A 20,509-nucleotide genomic window follows, 5' to 3' on the forward strand; every position below is an offset into this window, starting at 1 on the left:
CACTAGTACTTTAAGCAACAAGGGAGCTCCTACACATGCTAGTAAGCAAAAGCACAAAGCTAACTAAGCTCACTAGCAATGCTCAATAACAAGGCAACCAATGCCTAATTAGAGAGCGCAAAAACTTAGCTACACAAACTAAGCAATGTGACTAACAAGGTTACTAAAACCAAATTAGCCACGCAATGGAGCTACTTCTATGCTACACAAGCAAGAAGGTAATTAGCAAGCTACACAAGCTATCTAATTACAAGAGCAACTACACAAGCTTAATATGTATAAAAGTAATTGCAAGCTTGTGTAATAGGGATGCAAACCAATGGGAAGAACAAGGTTGACACGATGATTTTTCTCCCGAGGTTCACGTGTTTGCCAACACGCTAGTCCCCGTTGTGTCGACCGCTCACTTGGTGGTTCGGCGGCTAATTAGCATCACCCGCTAAGCCCGCACGTCGGGCGCCGCAAGAACCTACCCCTAGAGTGAGGGTAGCTCAATGACACACTTTACTAGAGTTGCTCTTCGCGGCTCCCGCGGGGCGAGCACAATGCCCCTCACAAGCACTTCTCCGGAGCGCCGCACAAGCTTCTTGCGCGCTTCGATGGAGACCACCACCAAGCCGTCTAGGAGGTGGCAACCTCCAAGAGTAACAAGCACCACCGGCTTGCAACTCGATCACCTAGTGCCACTCGATGCAACCTCACGATGCAATCGCACTAGAATCGCTAACTCACACAATCGGATGATCACTATCAAGTATATGTGTGATGGAGGGCTCCCAAGCACTCACAAGCATGGACACTAAGTCCCTTGAGGTGCTCCCCACCAGCCATGGCCGAAGGCCACTTCTATTTATAGCCCTAAGGGCTAAACTAGCTGTTACCCCTTTACTGGGCAACGGTCGGGCCGACCGGACGCTCCGGTCGTGTTGACCGGACGCTGGACCTCAGCGTCCGGTCGCCCGCAGACGGCCACGTGTCCCGGTTCCAACGGTCACTTGACTTGACCGGACGCAGCAGCTCTCAACTGACCGGACGCTGGTCCCTCAGTGTCGGGTCGTTTCCAGTAAGCTCCCAAGCATGACCGGACGCGTCTGGTCGAACGCGATCGAACGCAGCCAGCGTCTGGTCACACTCCAGCTTCTGCATCACCATACGTCAGCCTGACCGGACGCAGCCAGCCAACGTCCAGTGCTTTCAGACCCAGCGTCCGGTCAGTTGACCGACGCCAGCGTCTTCGCGACCAACTCGTTTTCACTTCTAACTTCTTCACCCTTGCTCCAATGTACTAACCACAAGAATTTGCATTCGGCGCAACAGAAAATAGGCACTCCCATTTTCCCAAAAGCGCTGAATCCCGCCGAGCAAGCTCGGCGGGAGGGAGAGAGGGACCCAAACCCATCTCAACCCTGTAAACACCACCTCCTTTGTAAATGTGCCAACACCACCAAGTGTACACCACCATGTGTATGTGTGTTAGCATTTTCACAATCATTTCCCAAAGGATGTTAGCCACTCAACTTGCCACGCCACTCGATCCTAGCGACAATGCAAAGTTAGATCACTCGAGTGGCACTAGATGACCGATATGCAAACAAGTTTGCCTCTCTTGATAGTACGGCCATCTATCCTAAACCCGGTCATAAACTTCTCTACACACCTATGACCGGTGAAATGAAATGCCCTAGGTTATACCTTTGCCTTACGCATTCCATTCCATCTCCTTCAATGTCGATGCAACACATGCACCAACACGATCAACAATGATATGATCCACTTCATATCATCACGTGATCATATTGGTTCATCGATCTTGACTTTACTTGCTCTTCACCGTTGCCATCGTCCATCGGCGCCAAGTCTTGCTCAAGCTTCACCGCCACGCGGTCCATCACTCCAAAGCCTTCGACTTGCCCTTCACACTTGCAACCGGTCCATCAAGCCAAGTCTTGTCTTGATCTTCTCCATCTTGATCATATGACTCAATGTCATATCTCATGTGCATTTAAGCTCCTTCATCATCACATGTGTGAGCTTTGCAACATCTCCAAGCCATTTTCACCTTCATGGCATATGTTGCTCATACACATGTACCTGTGGACTAATCACCTGTGTATCTCACATAAACACAATTAGTCCACCTAAGTTGTCACTCAATTACCAAAACCAAACGAGGACCTTTCACCCACATCGACTAGCAAGAGTACGGTGAAGGCAGGACGGGGTTACAAAAGGAGAGGCCGGTCAATATGCAACTCATACCTTTCTCGGCCTTTTGGCTAAGATCAAGTGTAGTATCTATTCTTATCAGTTTAACATCTGATATATAGGTCATGTACCCACCTTGATGTAAGTTTAATTTTTGTGGGGGAGGATCCACCAAGTGGCTTGCCACCAAGGCCCTCACGTGTCTTCTAGGTGTTGCACCTATTACCTAGACTTGACACACCCCAACCAAATCAAATCAGACATGAAATTGGCTTTGCCACTAGATACCGCACGTATCATCTAGGTTTTGAACTATTGTCTTGACCTGGCACACCTCAATGGCTCAACCAAATCAAATCAAACTTACAAAATTGGCTTTGCCACGATGTTGCACTACTGTTTAGACCTAACACACCCCAACCAAATCAAACCAAACTTATGATGAAATTGGCTTTTGCTAGTGTAAAATATAACTCTCTTTATTTTATTTTTATGTTTTATGAACTCTATATTTGCATTTGTATAGGACTATCACTACCCACTGTAGGCACTTCTTATTTTGTACCTACCAACTCCTTGTAAGTTTTTGTGGCTATAAAAAAATATTCCCTCAATGTCAAATTAGTCATTCCAACTTTCTTTAAGAGTCAAAGCATCTTAAGTTTGACCAAATTTATATAATAAAATAATATCATTTATGATACCAAATAAGTACATTAGATTCTTTATTAATTATTATATTTTCATACTATACCTATTGGGTGTTGTAAATCTTTGTAATTGTTCCTATAAATTTGGCCAAACTTTAGATGCCTTGGCTCTTTAAAAAGTTGGAATGTATTAAAATTTGAAACGATGGGAGTATAGGGGGGGGGGGGGGGGGGGGGGGGGGGGGGGGCTTCTGTGGCTATAAAAATGTAAAGGAGGAGAAGGTGGGATTAGTGCCTTCATGGTTCGCCTTGATACTAGATTCACCCCATATTCAGAACCATAACCCCAGTGGTAGATTCACCAGAATGCTAATTTGTGACAACTCTAATCCTAGTGATAGATTCACCAGAATGCTAATTTGTGACCGTGCCCATGGCTCCTCGACAAGTTACGGAGTTTAGCCCAAGAGCCTGTTTGGCTGCCGGCCACACTCCTGCTGTGGCGGTAAAAAACAACGCCACGACTGTGACGAGAAATTTGCTGGAAATGAACTGAAGATGGTGTGGTGTGCCGCACATTAATTACGAGCCAAGCAGCCGCCTGCTCTTTCTGTGGCCGCCAATGCCTAGGCGAGGCGAACCAAGGCTGGCAACCAAACAACCTCAGAGTTGCAGGGATGGCATGATGCTGGCCTAGTTATGAGAATGCTCCTGGCTTGGTTTGTTTTGCCGTGGAGTTTGCACTAGACATGACATTATTTTTAACTGCAGGGTATTTTTCTTGTGTTGGACTGCTGGCATGGCTTTATTTTAACTGCAGGGTTTTTTTTACTACCAGGAGTGTTTGGATGTGATTCTTTGCACCACGGTCACTACTCACCAGTCACTGTTAGACTATCAGTCACATCTAGTAAGACTGTCTCCAACAGCTCATGCAAAGAGCGACGCATACCTAAAATCGGTCATGCACAGTATTTTAGCCGGCTCCAACAGAAGACGCAGTCGGAGCATGCATTTTGGGGACGAGGTCGACCGGGAGGCATATTTGCGTCGTCCTTCTCCAAGACGCAAAGTCTTCCGCGGCAGCCACCGCCTTCGTCCTCTCCCCGCAGCTCCTCGCCCTCGCCAAGCTCAACTCCGGAGCCAGCGTGGGGGCCGCCACCGCCTTCGTCACAGACAGTGGTGGAGCCCGTGCCGCCACCGTGGTGGTGGAGACCACGCCACCACCGTGGGAGCCCCGCGCAGCGCAGGAGATCCGCACCGCCCGCCCAGCCGCGCCGCCCCCCACGCTGGATCCACCGCGGGGGCGTGCGCCACCGATGCCTGGAGCCGCGTGGGAGATGGCCGCCGCCGCCAGGCGCGCGCGGGCCCTCGCTGCCGGGCATGTGGCCAACAGCTGCGCGGGCACATCTCCAGCAGGGGCCGTGCGGGCGCATCTCTGCCGAGCCCTCGCCGCCACTGGGACCTCCGCCGGCGGGCGCATCTCCACCGGGAGAGGTGGACGGAGGGAGAGAGAGAGAGAGAGTGGAGGAAGATGGGAGCCGCCGCCGTCTTCTTCTGAGAGAAAAGGGAGGCGGGCTGTTAGAGAAGGAAGAATTTCGGTAGGTGACCTATTTACTATGCAGAACTTAAATCTGGGTATAGATCACTGATTTAGGTATTGATCGTTGGAGATAGTCTAAGCCCATACAAAATGCCTCCGTGACTCCGTTGCTAGGAGCTCAAACTGGCCCATTAGGCTCTCAGTTTATATATTTAGTAAGAAGCCTAAGGCCGTCCCCTGTTTTAGTTCTGCATCGACCAGCAAGCTAGAGCAACTGAGCAAGAGCATCTTTCCGTATTTGATGTTGCGTTTAACCTTGTATATGCACCCTGTCTCATACACAGACTACTGTAGACTAAGCTGATAGCTGGCTGCAGCCAATCTGTCTATATATACAACAAAATACGCTCGCTGGCTGCAACCAAACCAATCCGTCTATACAACAAATACGCAGAATTTACATGCCCAGAAGAAGAGCAAGGAGAGACGGCAGCAGGATGAGCCGCTGCCATTGCAGCACCGGCGGCGGCGGCCTCCACGCCGCCGCGTCGGATGAGGCGTTGAAGATGCCTTTGGGCGTCCTGCCGTGCCGGGGAGTGCATGTCCCGCTGGCCTGCTCAGACACAACACACACACAGAGTTCCATCTAAGTAATTTACACAAGAGAATTTTACTAGAGGCTATGTGCAGCGAGGAGAGGAGGCATTACGTTGCAAGCCGATATGCTCCCGCAGCCGCAGACCAGGCCGCCGTTCGCCTTGTCCGTGGCCTCCGCCGCGCCGCCTCGGTCGCTCCTCTGCGTCCAAAATTCACAGCCCAGGTTCAGAGTTTATCTGAGTAGGAACCGCGGGGATGAGACGAACGACGGAGCTGGCTGCTGACCTTGTAGAAGTCGACGGCGATGAAGTTGGGCCACCGGTTCCCGGACTTGTCGTGGCAGGTGGTGACCATGTCCAGCAGCTGCGCCGAGTTGTCCTTGCACGCCGCCGGCAGGTTCGGGAGGTCCCTGAAGTAGTTGACGAGCACCAGCGACCTGGACAGGTCGTTCATGGCGGCCGACTCGGCGCGGTTGTGGCACGTCCCCTTCACCATCCCCTTGGTACCGTCTGCAAGCAAGAGGAAGCAGCCGGCCGTCAGAATCTGCATCGCTCATGGTGCAAAGAACTAAGGACAGGGACGGCGACGGAGTAGCGTACACTGGTTCTCGACGACGTAGCGCCACTCGTAGGCGATGCCCTCGGCGGCCTCCTTGCCGGGCTTGGAGGTGAAGACGAGCAGGCGGTGGTTGTCGCGGACCATGTCGCTGAGCCGCGGCCAGTCGCCGCCGGTCTTGGGCATGCGCCAGGCCGGGAACATGTAGCGGGCGAGGCCCGACGCGTTGAGCACCCGGGTGAGCCCCTTGGGCGACTCCACGTAGTCCTCCACGAAGATGGTCACTACCTCCGCGGGGTTCCGCGACAGGAAGCGCTCCACCTCGCGGAGCACGTTCACCGCCGGTTGCTGCCAGTGCCAGTGCCATTGCCATTGCCAGGGGAACTCGAGGTGGTCAGAGTCATAGCTTGTGTTCTACCTCAGTGGGTAGGGAGGAATAGGAGCTTACAAAAGCGGTGAAGTTCTGGCAGATGCCGCCGTAGGAGTGGCAGAGCCAGATGTCGTTGCGGAAGTCGTACATGTCCAGCATCAGCCCCCTCACGCCGTTCTGCACCACAGACAGAGGACTCAAGCGAGACCAAATCTATGTGCTGACTTGGCTGTGCAGTCTAGCTACTGGAGTCAGGTTAAAAGGTTGCCGTTTCCAGCTACGTAGACCAGGAAAAAAAAAACAATGTTACTTGAAGGCGAGATACCCCTCCCCTCACCACACACACACCCACCTCTATCTTTCACAATAAAGGCCCTTTTTCTTAAACTTATGATACAGTGATTTCTCTCGTAATAAATCAGTCAACGATATCTTTCGACCGAAGAAGGCCAAAATCGTTCGAATTCGGAATGCCACGTGATTATGGTTGCCGGAAATGCCATCGTGGGGACATCATGGCGAAGCAATGAGGCGAGACATTGACGCGGCAACCGAGCTCATTGACGCGCAGGCCATCACAGGAACAGAGACAGGAATCCTGCCTCCTGCGCGCGTGCCTGCCGCAGCGCAGTGCCATGTGTGCCGCGACCACGCTTCAAGCAAGCGCAGCCGCAGCCTGGCGTGTGGCTGTGGGCTCGTTGCGGCTCTGCTCCGCCACCGCGGGCGTGCACGCAGCTCGCTCACCGTCTGGAGCGCGTGCACGCGTCGGCACGCGGAGAACGCCCGCGACACCTGTTGGCTGTCGCGTCGCGCCGAGCGGCACCTCACGCCCATGCCTACCAGCTGGACGGTAAATAAACATATTACTACTTGTAGACTTGTAGTAGTACACCAATCTAGGAGTGGTGTTCTCATGCCCAATTATTCCTTTGCCGTGTGTCCGTGTCCAATCAAACCGTGGAAGCAGGAGGAGCTGGCAATTGCTCCAAGATTGGCGCCAGCGATCGAGCGACGGAGCCGAAGGAAGAAGCCGACACCGTTCCCGTGCCGCGTACTGCTGCTAGGACGTGGAAGGCTAACGTTTGCGTGCGTGGCGCGCCGCCGGGTCATCCGGACGTGGACGAGCGAGGAGCTGCTAGCTCTGCCGAGCTCAGGAAGCCGAGGAAGGAGGAGCCAGAGACTGGATGGGGGAGGGAACTCACGTTGAGCTGCTCGGTGACGGTGTCCTGCTGGTTCCACGGCGTGGCGATGGCGACCCCCGTCTGCGACCGCTGCCCGAGCCGCGCGAACGAGTTGTGCGTCGTCAGCCACGCGTACCGGTTGAACGGCAGGTCCCGCGCCTGCCACCACAGCGCGCGCAAATTGTTACGGGACGGGACGGTGTCGCCGGCGGCAGCGATCCAATTAATCCGGCCGACGATCGAGTGAGCTATGGCGAACAGGAACGCGCGCGAGAGAACCTGCATGTACCTTGGTCTGCGGGTCGACGGGGGCGACGCGGGTGCAGCGCGGCCGCACGTTGCCGTCGGCGACGCACGTCTCGCAGTGCAGCCCCGCGTCGCAGTTCCGGTCCAGCGCGCACGTCTCGCCCACCTTCCGGGCCGACACCACCGCGCCGGGGGAGCACAGCATCAACATCAAGAGGACGGACACGGCGGCGGCGACGCGCCGGAGAAGAAGCACCGCCGGCGCCGGCCCATCCCTGGCCCCGCGCACCATTTCCTTTCTTCCTTGCTTTGTCCTCCCGCCGCCGCCTCCTGCTGCTCTTGTTTAGCTCCGGCCGTGTTGCTGCGCTCCGTTGCTGGCCTGGGCACGGCAATCCGGCTATTCCAGCCAAAGAAGCCAGGAGGAGGAGCAAGCAGGTTGGTGCGTGGGCGGCGGTCGCTTCGGTCCGCTCGCGTCTCAGAGTGGTGCTTGTTTGTGTGGCTTGCAAGGCCGGACATGCAGTGGCGTCGGCACCGCGGATCTTGGCCGTTGGTGCCTTGGTGGGGTGCCTCATCCGCCGTGGGCCCCGGTCGTCATGTCTCACGGGTGGAGCCTGCTGGGCACAGGCGCGGCCGCATCCGGCGCCGAGGTGGGCAGCTGACCGTTGCGGTGGTCCGGGGCGCTGCCGCCGCGGGTCATCAACTGCCAGGTGAGCTGGCACGGGCAGCAACCGCAGCTCGTTACGTACGCCGCGCGCAGTATTCAAGGCCATGATTTGGTTATTGCCATTTCTCGTGCTGTTCTGTCACTCATGAGGTGTTGTGTTTTGTTTCGGAAATGAGGCACATGCCTCTTCGTGGAGTCCAGTTTAATACGGGATCGAGCTGTTACATGTTTTTTTTTTCATCCGATTCTTTTATTCCGTTATTTATTTCTCATGCTTTCGCCAACGCCCGCCCACATCCTCCTACCTTCCGCGCCGCCATCGCCGCTGGGTCCTCCGTCCTTGCTCTTGCCAGCTGCCACTTAAAACAGTTTCGTCGGTCTGCTTTTTTCAGTCCTCTCCAACCCATATGTTGCCCGGCGCCGCTCCGCTATCCCTTCCACCACCATGTTGGGGCCTACCTACTCCCGAATCCCTCCTTAGCCTGGCAACGACAAACCCCCTCAAAGCTGTAGTTTGGTTTTAGTGAATTGATAAAACCCTAATTGTCAACCCTTCTACTCTAAGTGATCATGAGATATGGTAGCACACTCCAAGTGGTAGAGCTAATGGTGAAGATCATGATGGTGGTGATGGCCATGATGATCAAGGTTCTCAGGCTTGGAAAAGAAGAAAGAGAAAAACAAAAGCTCAAGACAAAGGTGAAACTGGATTGGAGCTTTTGTGTTTTGGTGATCGAGATACTTAGCGAGTGTGATCACATTTAGGATAGATAACCGTCCTATTAAGAGGGGTGAAACTCGTATCGAAATGAGGTTATCAAAGTGCCACTAGATATTCTAACTCATTGCATATGCATTTAGATTCTAGTGAGTGCTAACACCCTTGAAAATATTTGTGAAAATATTCTAACACACGTGCAGAAGGTGATACACTTGGTGGTTAGCACATTTGAGTAAGAGTGGTGAAGTTTGGGGTCAAAAGGAGAAGCCTCGAAGTGACCGGACTCTGCATTGGGCAGTGACCGGACCCTGACCCCGCATTCGGTCAGTGGCGCGCAGTGAAGGTCGCCCTCGGTCCTTTGATTGGACGCTGAACAATAAATGTGATCGGACGCGTAGGGCCTGCATCCGGTCGCATGTGACGTACGTTGACGCAAGCGTTTGTGCGAAACAAATGAGGACCGGACTCTGGCGAGCGTCCGATCGCGGGTGAGTGGACTCGTCCGGTCGCGTTTTTGCCGCTCGGGAACCTTATTGGAAATGACCTGACTCTGGTTGGAGCAACGTCTGGTGAAGCGATCGACGCGTCCGGTCAGCTCTTGGTGGCTCGGGTCTTGATTGTTCACTGCGTCCGGTCGCCACTTAACCGCGTTGGCGTTAGAGGTGACCGTTGGAGATCTGTGGTCGTCGTTGAACGCGGGGGACGCGTGGCAGCAGATTAGCGACTGGACGCTGAGGGTGGTGCGTCCGGTCACATTGACCGGTGCGTCCGATCATGTCGATCTCTGCCCAAACCGAGGGCCAACGACTCTATTTTGATGGAGCCTCTATATAAGGTGTTTGGCCGGCTCTAGCTCACTCTCTTAGCCATTTTCATTGACATAGCAACCTAGTGAGCTAAGCCAAAGCACTTCCGCTCATCTCCATCATTGATTCATCATCTTTGTGAGATTAGGAGTGAATTCAAGTGCATTACTTTGGTGATTGCATCTAAAGACACTTGGTGATTGTGTTTCGCTGCAGGATTCGCTTGTTTCTCTTAGTGGTTGCCGCCACCTAGATGGTTTGGTGCAACGATGATCATCGAGCAGAGCAAGGCGATTGTCTCTGGCTCCGATTGTGGTGATTGTGAGGGGTTCTTGATCTTTCCCGGTGGAGAGCCAAAAGGTACTCTAGTGGATTGCTTGTGGCTTGTGGATCCTCATCTTGTGTTGGTTGTGCGGCACCCGATTGCAGGTTAGGCATGTGATATCTATTAGCTCGTGAACCTCCAAGTGGGTGTATCACCATAACGGAGAATAGCTTGCCGGCAAGCAAGTGAACCTCGATGAAAAAACATTGTGTCATTTTGTCTTCGAGGACTTCATTGGTATTCGTTTTGATTGATTGATTGATTGTCACTTGCCACGGCGATATATCTTCTCTACCTCACCCTTGTATTTACATTCCTAGTGTAGCTAAGCTCTTTAGTGTAACTAGTTTTGAGAGCTAGCTTGTGTCGTATCTAGTGGTTAGTGAGGCTCTTTAGTTAGTCTTTGAGAGCTCACTAATTTAGTGGTAGTGACATAGTCTCTTGTGTGTGAAATAGAGATCTTAGCAACTAGAATTGTGGATAGGAGGCTTGTATTTTTAGTAGGCTAGTGCAACACTCGCTTCGCTGCTTAATTGACTAACCACTTGGTTTAAGTGTTGTTGTAGATTTTTAATAGGTTATTCACCCACCTCTAGCCATTAGGACCTTTCAAGTGGTATCGGAGCCGAGGTCACCGTGATTTTAGGCTTAACAACCTTCGGTGTCAAAATGGCTCAAATCAACAACACCAAGAAGTCACCCCAATTTGATGGCTCCAATTATCCTTATTGGAAGGCAAAGATGACCACCTACGTCAAGTCAATCAATAGAAAGGTGTGTAAGGTGGTGGAGACCAAGATTGAGGTAGCTAATCCAGAAGCTCCCTCCACGGCCAAAAAAGTGCTTCTCCAAAACAATGACATTGCTCTTAGTGCCATTCATGATGCATTGAATAAGAGGACATTTAAGCAAATCAAGAACATTGAGATGGTTCATGAGGCATGGATGAAGTTAGAGGAGTCATTTGAGGGCACATAAGCGGTGAAGGGTGCCAAGGCATACATCCTCAAGGAAAAGTTTGATAGCTTCAAGATGAAGGATGATGAAAGTGTGCCAGAGATGTTTCATAGGCTCTAAGTGCTTGTCAATGATCTCAAAGCACTTGGTGAAGAAGTGAAGGACAAGGACATTTCTCATAAGTTCTTGAGATGCTTACCCTTAAAATTTGACACATTGGTTACTATTCTAGTGAGGAGTGGTTTGGACACCATGACACCAAACCAAGTGTTGGGAGATGTCGTGACCGATGACACTTATAGAGATGATGATGAGAAGGAAGAGAAGAATGAAAAGAAAGATGAGAAGATGGATGAGAAGAAGAAGAGTGTGTCATTCAAGTCCACATCATCTAAGGGCAAGGCAAAGCAAGAATCATCAAGTGAAGATGAAGACTCAGGCTTTGATGAGTTTGATGATGAGAAGATGGCTCTCTTTGTGAAGAGATTTGGCAAATTCATGGTGAAGAAGAGCTATCATGCAAGAAGGAAGAAGTCATCATTCAAGAGCAAGGATGAAGCAAGAAGGTGCTTCATGTGTGGTAGCAAGGATCATCTTGTTCCCCAATGTCCCTACAATAGTGAGAATGAAGATGATGAAAAGAAGGGCAAGAAGAAGGACAAGAAGGAGAAGAAGGAGAAGAAGGACAAGATGACCTTCAAGAAGAAGAAGAAGAGTGGTTCATATGTGGTTACTTATGATAGTGATGCTTCCTCAAGTGATGATGATGACAATACCACCAAAAAGAAGGCTTTTGCAAGCATTGCCATTAATGAGAAGTCTTCTCTCTTTGACACTCCATCAACTTGCTTCATGGCTAAGGCCACTAAGGTACAAACTTGTGATGATGGATGTGAGAGTTAAAGTGATAGTGATGATGATGAACCCACTAAAGATGAACTAATTGACATGCTTGAACATGCTAAAACTCACTTTGATCTCAAAAGAAAGGAATGCAAAGACTTGCATAAGGAACTAAAAGCCCTTAAGCAAGCCTTTTATGAGCTCAATGCATCTCATGAGAGGCTAGAGGATGCAAAGACCTGGTCGGCAAAGCTTTTCGAGCTGGTTTTTATTGGCCCATGGCCATCTTCGATGCAAAAGACCTCATCCGACGTTGCGAAGGATGTCAGTTTTTCGCCAAGCAAATACACGTGTCGGCGCAGGAATTGCAGACCATCCCAGCTTCTTGGCATTTTTCATGCTAGGGACTGGACATGATTGGGCCTTTCAAGCCCGCGCCAGGTGGTTTTTGATACGTATACGTCACCATTGACAAGTTCTCCAAGTGGATTGAATACAAGCTGCTTATTTCGGCTACTGCAAAGAAGGCAGTCGAGCTCTTTGAAGATATCATCCATAGATTTGGTCTCTCGAACAACATTATCACTGACCTGGGCACTACATTCATTGGTCACCATTTTTGGGACTTCTATGAAGACCGATGCATCTCCATCAAATATGTCTCTGTTGCACATCCTAGAGCCAATGGCCAGGTTGAGCAGGCCAACAGCATGATCCTCGATGCCCTCAAAAAGAGACTATACCAGAAAGAGGAAAAGCATCTAGGTAGATGGCTCAAATAGCTCCCAGCTGTGGTCTAGGGACTGTGCACTCAAGCTAGTCGCAACATCGGTGTATCACCATATTTTTTGGTCCATGGCTCAGAGGCCATACTTCCCGCGAACATTGCCTTCTGAGCACCTAGAATAGAGCATTATAATCAAGAGCAAGCTGCAGTTGTTCGGACAGAGGACATCGATAGAGCCAAAGAAGAATGCCTGATCACTTGCATCCGCACAGCCAAATACCTAGAAGGCTTGCGAAGATACTACAATCGCAACATCAAAGGTCGTTCATTTGCGGTCGGCGACCTCGTTCTCCGCAGAAAGCAGAAAACCGAAGGGATGCACAAGCTCTCCTCCCCCTGGGAAAGGCCTTACGTGGTCAAAGAGGTTACCCGACCAAGGTCTTACTGACTATGTGACATGGAGGGAATCGATATCCCCAATTCATGGCACATCGAACAACTTATATGTTTCTATCCTTGAAATGCTCCAGATATGTACTCTCCACTCCATAATGAATGAAGTTTTTGTCGCCATAATTTGTCTCTATTATTTCTCCACTCCAGTTTAATCTCCACTTACGATTACCAGCTCTGAGCTACTCCTTAACAAACTCCGACAATTATACATGATCTCCATAAATGCTCCGCCCCGTTTCTCCATACTAAAATATCTTTAAGATATTTTGCCAACCATCGAGCAGCACACGTTCCGCTCTATGTTTTTTTGGAGAAGACCCTGCCTCCGATCTCTCCGTAAACGTGCTACGGGCTCTAGTGCTCTGTGTTATGGGGGTCGGCTGTGGTTCCTTAGTCACGTCTATTCCTCCTACATGTGCACGGGCTCCAGCGCTCGATGTTATGGAATATGGGCTAGCTAAGGCCAAGAGCTTAGTAACGAACTAACTGCTCGGACGCTACTTATACCACATATAAATGCGTTAGGGTTAACAATACATCTATTTTCCCCAAAAGTGCTAGCAAGCCACACAAACATGCATACAACGTCTAATTACAACATTTATACAAATACATAAATGTTTGTTTATGCCCTCGCGCATTTAACTCTCCTCTCCAACTGTTCCATACAGGTCCCTCTCCACTCAGGTTATTGCGCTTGGCCCTCACTATGTACCTCACCGAATAGATCAACATCGCCAGCCAACTTCTTCGCCGCATCCTCCACCTCATCTTTTAGCTGCTCCTGGTTTGTCGCACCCATCCCTCTAGTGAATCCGGCCCCTATCGCCTGAAGACTGATCATAGGGTAGTGGGACTGGACCACTACCAGGGCATGCGTCATGATGGAGACAACGGCATCATGGCTGAAGCCTTTGAAGTTCTCCCACGCCGCCTTGCACCTATCAATGATGGCGTTCAGACATGGCGGCCTATTGTCAGGCTGAGGAGCTACCTCCATGTCGATACAGTCGAGCACCAGCCTAACTTCAGCCACTGTGGTGTCAAGTTTCCCCCTCTGGGTTCTCACCTCCAGCTCTAGCACGTCGAACTACGCCTTGGTCCTTTGACGGTATTCTGTAGACACCAAAGAGATTTGTCAAACGAAGAAATCATATCAGCAACAACTCCAACCACAAACTACACACCTTTCAGATCCTAGGCTAGTTTCTCCACTCGCTCAGATGTCTTTTCCTTCTCCTCTTGGAGTTGTCTGATGACCTAACACAACCGGCCGAGCTTCGCATCTTGCTCTACAAACGTAACGGTCGATAGCAACATTAAGACTGTTCCACAATGCGAGAACAAATTCACCAATCTGCAGTACCTTTCAGCTGCTTGAAGGTGTGTTCCAGCTGCTCGAAGCTACTTTTTAGCTGTTTAGAGGTGCGCCCTAGCTACTCAGAGATGATCTTGAACTGCTCGGATAAGGTGTCCTTATGGTACTCTAGGTCCCTCATGTTTGATTCAGCAAGATCCCTTTCACGCTGGGCCCTCTAGACGTTCTTCTCCATTAGTTTCACCACCTCCTTTAGCTTCTCGTTCTCCTCGGTGAGGGGCTCCATCCTCTTGATCAACTGCTGCCGTTGTATAGCAGTTCACGCTATGCCCTGCAAAGCACCAAGATTGTAAAGGACCTTATTCTCTAACGCTAAAGACGAACACTGCTGACGCAATACTAACCTCAATTTGCTTCATGGCTATGGAAAGGGTGGACCGTAGCCTCTTCACCTCATTAGTGGTGTCCTCCTCTTCCACAACCATAACTTCATCACCTCACTTGTGAAGGATGCGGATGGCTTAAGGTCATGATTCTTCACGTTCAATCTCCTCGACCTTGTCCTCTTCCTCCACAGCCGGTGGTGCTGCCTGGGGCTCGGTGGCCGCACATGGTGACCGACCATGCCCTACGGCATCTCAGAGCGCGCTGCTTGCTCCACCGACGCTGCTAGCCTCTACGCTGCTGATTCCAACATGACGTCGGCAGCTCTTGCTCTCGCCTCCGAAGACTTGGTGGCTCTCACTGTTGCTCCTGGTGTCTCCACCGAATCACCCACTATCATCGCCAACCGCTCTCCACCGCCAACTCCATCAGTAGCGGTGGTCGACTCCTTCGCAGATCGATGAGCGCTTGGGGACTCTGGGGTGGAGTCTGCCCGCATTGTCTCCACACCAAGAATAGCCCCCGCCTGCTCGCTAGTTAGGTCCGAGGGATTCAGGTCCCCCACGCACCCTGTTCTACAGCAGATCAGCTCATTGATCACCACAACTATAAAAAGCAGATAGCTACTGATCCCAAGGCAAATATACTTACACATCAGCTTCTCGGTAGACGGTTCTGAACCAGCGCTGCCTCCCTAAGCACCCAGACACTACTCTAGGGTCAACCCGTGTGGCTTGGGCTAGAGGTCTTGCGGCCCTTGCCATCAGCATCTCCTCCACCTGCTGCTCAGGGACTCCTTCCCCTCCCTTCGATTGCATCTCCACGCGCGTGTTGCGTGATGACACCTTAGTGCTAGGAGGGGGAGCTACTGGAGCCTCATCGTCATCTGACCACTTAGACATCACCGCACTCTATGTTCGAGTAGTCCGATCGCCACCAAGTGAGATGCTGCCCGGCTTGTGGGGAGCTACATCCATTGTTCTCCTCTTCTTTTGGGCTAGCTCATCTTGCACCGCCCTTTTCCCCTGAATTTTCTTCAATACTCGGGGAGGACTCTCCTTTCGACTAGCACCTTCCTCCGGCTGAGTGGTCAGCATGGCGTCCACTGCCTTTGGCCAATTGCTCCTCAGAACACCCAAGAAGTACGCCACTCGTTCCTCCAAATGGATCTTTCCATAAGCAAATCAGTTCACTTCTTGGCACCAGCACAGGATAAAAAGAACTAGGAACAATAGTCAAAATTTTTACCTGAGGAGGTGGGTTCGTGTAGTTGAAGGCTCTCAGTTACCCTGGCACGTTGAATGGCACATTTGGAGCAAATAGTTCAGTGGCCTGGCGTAGCACAACCTCCTTCGTTAGTCTATCCATCCTCTTCTGGGTGTTGTCAGTATCTCCCTTGAAGTCAAAGCCCGAATGAGCCCTCTCCTTGAAGGGCTGGACGCGGCGCACTATGAAGCTCACCGCCACCACCACTCCGTTCATCTTCATACCTCGTATTAGCTCGAGGAGCTCCTTCACCTGCTCCATATCAGCACTGGTTGGTTTCTCCAACCAGCTCCTCTGGTTCTACAGAATCTAGACGACATCGCATCGGATGGCAGGATGACTCTACTTCATGTAGAACCACCTAGCATTCCACCCCTTTAGTGAGGTATTTAGCAGCACAGTAATGTATTCACCTGCCATCCCATCGCGGAGCTATAGATACACACGCCAACCACTTTGGAGCTATCCCTTCCTTTCTTCTTGAGCCAGAAAAGGTGTCGAAAGAGATTGAAATGGGGAAGAATGCCAAGATAGGCCTCACAGAAATAAATAAACACAGAAATGTGCAAAATGGTGTTCGGATGGAGATTACACAAGATCACTCCCTAGAAGTCCAATAGATCCTGCAAGAAAGGATGTACCATAAGTCCTAATCCATGCCAGAAATAATCTTCAAACACAACAAGCTCGTTAGTGTGTGGCATCAGATAGGGCTCACCGTCGGCCGGACGCCATTCGGCGGTGATATGGTCAGGAAGAACACCCACCTCCACCATCTCATTGAGCTCCATCTCCCCCATGAGTGATGGCACCCCTTCGTTGTCATGGCTCGCCCCAGCGCTCGCCTTTTTCGGGTTACCACCTCCCCTCTTCGGCACCATCCCTCAGATCTAGATTGGAACTTGCCTTTTTTTGCAAACTTTTTAGCCCTAGCGACGGAGCGCGTGTGAATGCGAAGGGGGGAGCACGATGCTGAGGAGGAAGATGAAGTGGCAAAGTGGCAAAGGTGGGAGCGCAGAGTACAACGACATAGTTATAAAGAAACTGTACCCACCTGTTGGGTTCATAAACCTAGGGTCTCTCGGGGACCGGCTTCCACGCCAAGGCTCGGCAAAAGAGTCTAAAACGATAGACCGGAAGGGTGGCCTAGACACCGGCCAGAAGGACTGGCCAAAGAGGAACAACATCCTCTCGTCGGCTGCTTCGGTCCACCTCTCAGACTGGAGCGTTCGCTTTGACTCCAGCCGCCACCGGACGACCTCTCTGATCGAAAGGCCTGGCCCAAAACACTACTTCTAGCTTTGACCCCGCATCTTTGACCAGGGGTCGTAGGAACCCTGCTCATCGCTCTTCTCCGACCGACACACTTAGAGCCGACTAGAGCCATCCGACTAGGGACGCCCACTCGGTAGGAACCAGAAGACATGCGGAGAAAGGCAAGGCAAGGCTCACAAGTCAAAACCACTGTACCAGGGACCATACCCTATGTAGAATAGTACTCTGCAACCACCCTAACACAAACAGTATTGTAGGCGCCGACATCTCCCTCTATGGTATTGTAGGGGCCGCTAAAACTCCCATTTGGTAAGACCCCCCATATGTCTCTAGGCATCGATAGCGGTATGGGCACCAGGATTTACCGTACCAAGTGAACATAGTGAGACTCCTCACATGCCTCTAGGCATCAAATAGTATTTGCAGGTACCAACGTCCACCGTCCCTGAAAAAGGCAGCACGACCTCTTTGCCATTCTACAGTAACATCAGCAGTGTTGTAGGCGCCTGCCATTATCTTGTACCCACTGGTGTGGGCAACAAGGCTTGGTAGGCGTGGGCAACAAGGCTCGGTAACATACGCACCCTTTCCCTCTCACTTGTAAAGCCATCCCCTTCATCTATAAAAGGGGGTGCGCTTCCTCCAACAAGGAGGACCGATTCTAGTTGGCCAGAGTTCCTTAGATCGATAGCTCACAACCACAAAACCGCCGGGTTTGTACCCCAAGCACACGCTCGAACACTTAGCTCATAGCGTAGCTCCTGTTGCACTTGGCCCTTCTGACCAGAGCCGATCGGACCTCTTGTACACCCCTTTTTCTTCCTTCTTGTTTGTAACCCCACTGCAAACTTTGAGCACCTAGGCTCAAGAATAAAGTCACTAACTAACCCTGACTAGACGTAGGGCACGTTGCCTGAACTAGTATAAATCCTGTGTCATTGAGTGCTAGGCCACCTCCGATCGCAACGTACAGCAAAACTACAAATATTCACTAGTTGGTCACTTTCTACACCGACAGTTGGCACTGTCCTTGGGGAAAGATGTTGTACGTTCAACACTTTTTGGTCATCGGATGGCCCACTTTTCCGCCGCCCTCACCATAGCGGGCTCAGGCGATATGATTCGCTTCGGCTCGCTGGAGTTTCCCGCACTCTCACCCGCTAGGATGTGGGTTCCACCCGTCTTTGAGCCATCCTAGGCCTTCCTCTTCAGAAGCCTGAACTTCGTCGTGACCGGCTCGGCGTGCTACATCTCCACGAGGAGGCTCATGTCCCGGCACCCGTCGGAGGAGCTCCCTCCATCAACTCCAGGATGCGTGGCTTCGACGATGCGGCATCTACACTTCTTTCTGATCAAACTCTCTGCTCAAACCTCACTATGAGTAATATACATGTTGTTATTTACTTACTATTCTTTATCTTCCACCGATTACCCGGTGGAACCCTATTGTCCCCAATGCAACCGCCATACGGCTAGTTCCCCTACGACCTCGTGTCTTCCGCGGACGCATATGCCCAGGGGCTCCAAAGGATGCTTGCGCTGCCCCCTCTCACATCCAAATTCATGGGAATGGTGAGCTATGCTCCCACTTGTTTCTTTGACCTCATGGATGACGATGACGAGTGACGGCTCCAGCATCGGTGACATGGCACCTAGCCACCGTCTATCCTAGGAGTGCACCGTGGCGGATCCTCCAGGACACCCATCGGTGGAAGCAGAGTCCTCACGGACTCACACCTCTTCGGACCCTCACGCGGAGATTCCCGAGCTCACACTTGAGCATGGGGAGGAACTACGACAACAGTGGCTGCATCAGCCACCAACTATGCCGGCACGCTCGGCGCACCACACTGCGCCCTGCGTGCATAGACCGGCGAGCGGCGCCTGGGGGCACACCCGTCAGGTCCAGCACAACACCATAGACAGGGGGAACAATCCCCCGTACTTTGCTTGGGTGAACCAGAGCATCACCGCCGTGGCAATGCTTCTACGTGGCCTGTCTGAGCCGAACGACCCTCATGAACAGGCGATCCACCGGAACCTCCAGGCTCTAGTGGAGACCGCCACCGTTCAACAAGTGGAGTGCTCCATATCGTGACGCCGATACGCATCCTCGCTCTCTGCTAGGGGAACAAGAACGCGGCAGATGGGTCGCTCCACCCGATCGCCGCTACAATCGTCGAGTGCGGCACAGGAGGCTGCACCGGCACCTCGTCTTGACCCAACGACCGCTCTGCACCAACCGCATGTATTTGCGTGGCTCGGACTGAACTGAGACACACGTAGCAGCGACCAGAGTCCCAGCCCTGATGGCCTAGGACCACGGACCTTTGTCCAAAACCCCCAACAAACGCCGCTCCCGCCGCACTCTGACGAAGGCCGAGGCAAGGGCAAGCCAAGCACCGGGATCAGGACGAAGGCCCCTCCACGCAAAGGGGAAAAAGAACAGAAAGAATCACCGCTGACTGGCCAACTCCGCGTTGGTTGCCACAGCTGATCATGCGGGCACACAGCCCCAGCAGGGCCCTTCCGGCCACTTCCACAAGCTCATGGAGAGCCCATGCACCAACCATGACTACCCCATAAAACACCTCTACAAGGACTGTCAGCTCCTCAAGCGCCTTCTATGGCCGGCCGGCAAAGGCAAGGAGGCAGCAACCAAGAAAGGGGGCATAGCGGGCTAGGACGCGTACCGACCGAAGGACAACAACAACGCCCATCTCTCCGAACTACTAGAACAGTTGTCGTTTTTCCTAAGCTTCAATCTTACCATTGTTTACTTAGTATATGCTCCTACAAAAGCACCCTGACCCGAACACTTTTTGGCCTGGGGCGCTCAGGGGCTCCACTAGGGTACACTACTATCATTATGCATAAATGACTACCTTCTTGTTTTGTTTACATATGGTGGAATTCCTTCCTACCCAACCAACGGGATAGTTTGTTCCTTAGTTTTGCTTTACGTAGCTTTGCTTTAAAAACATTCCAACCGATCGCACCTCGCCTTTCCCTATGGTTATGAGCAGCCGAGCCTTGCGGGCCATGCCCTAGGCTCCCAAGGTCGTGGCCTACGGGACAAACAGGCAGGTACAAGAAGGAAAGAATAAAAAACAAAATTATGCTAAGGGAAAACTAAGGAATAAAAGGGAACAGGCTCCCCGAACGGAGCAATTCCATCACAGAAAACAAAACCGACTGTAGTCATTAAGCACACAGTAATATTTACACGGGGGCTCCCCACACACTTAAACTTCTACCTTCACTAAACTACTTATATTTTGCAAGCTATTGGACCGGCCCGACGGCATCTGCTGTCGGAGTGACCGACGGAGGAGCAGGCTGCTCACTCCTCGGTGGCACGACATTCAGCTCGGTTGGGACCGGGGCAACGTTCGCCTCCGACCTAGGCTCCGTGCCGTC

The 20,509-nt window shown here is 51.7% G+C and overlaps 1 protein-coding gene and 1 non-coding gene across 2 annotated transcripts; one reads left to right on the forward strand and one right to left on the reverse strand.

Moving 5' to 3' along the window:
• Positions 1–2,255: 2,255 nt before the first annotated feature.
• On the forward strand, positions 2,256–2,451 carry LOC136498800 (U2 spliceosomal RNA). Its single transcript, XR_010769798.1, has one exon. It is a non-coding gene; the product is annotated as a U2 spliceosomal RNA (small nuclear RNA).
• Positions 2,452–4,789: 2,338 nt separating this feature from the next.
• On the reverse strand, positions 4,790–7,780 carry LOC136498005 (PI-PLC X domain-containing protein At5g67130-like). Its single transcript, XM_066493926.1, has 7 exons — positions 7,391–7,780; positions 7,123–7,260; positions 5,999–6,097; positions 5,595–5,898; positions 5,281–5,504; positions 5,108–5,194; positions 4,790–5,011 (listed from the first exon to the last, which is right to left on the reverse strand). Exons 1-7 carry the CDS (start codon positions 7,637–7,639, stop codon positions 4,856–4,858), a joined length of 1,257 nt encoding a protein of 418 aa, XP_066350023.1. The 5' UTR covers positions 7,640–7,780; the 3' UTR covers positions 4,790–4,855.
• Positions 7,781–20,509: the final 12,729 nt, after the last annotated feature.

The sequence above is a fragment of the Miscanthus floridulus genome, chromosome 12 (assembly GCF_019320115.1).
Source record: "Miscanthus floridulus cultivar M001 chromosome 12, ASM1932011v1, whole genome shotgun sequence".
Lineage (NCBI taxonomy): Eukaryota > Viridiplantae > Streptophyta > Magnoliopsida > Poales > Poaceae > Miscanthus > Miscanthus floridulus.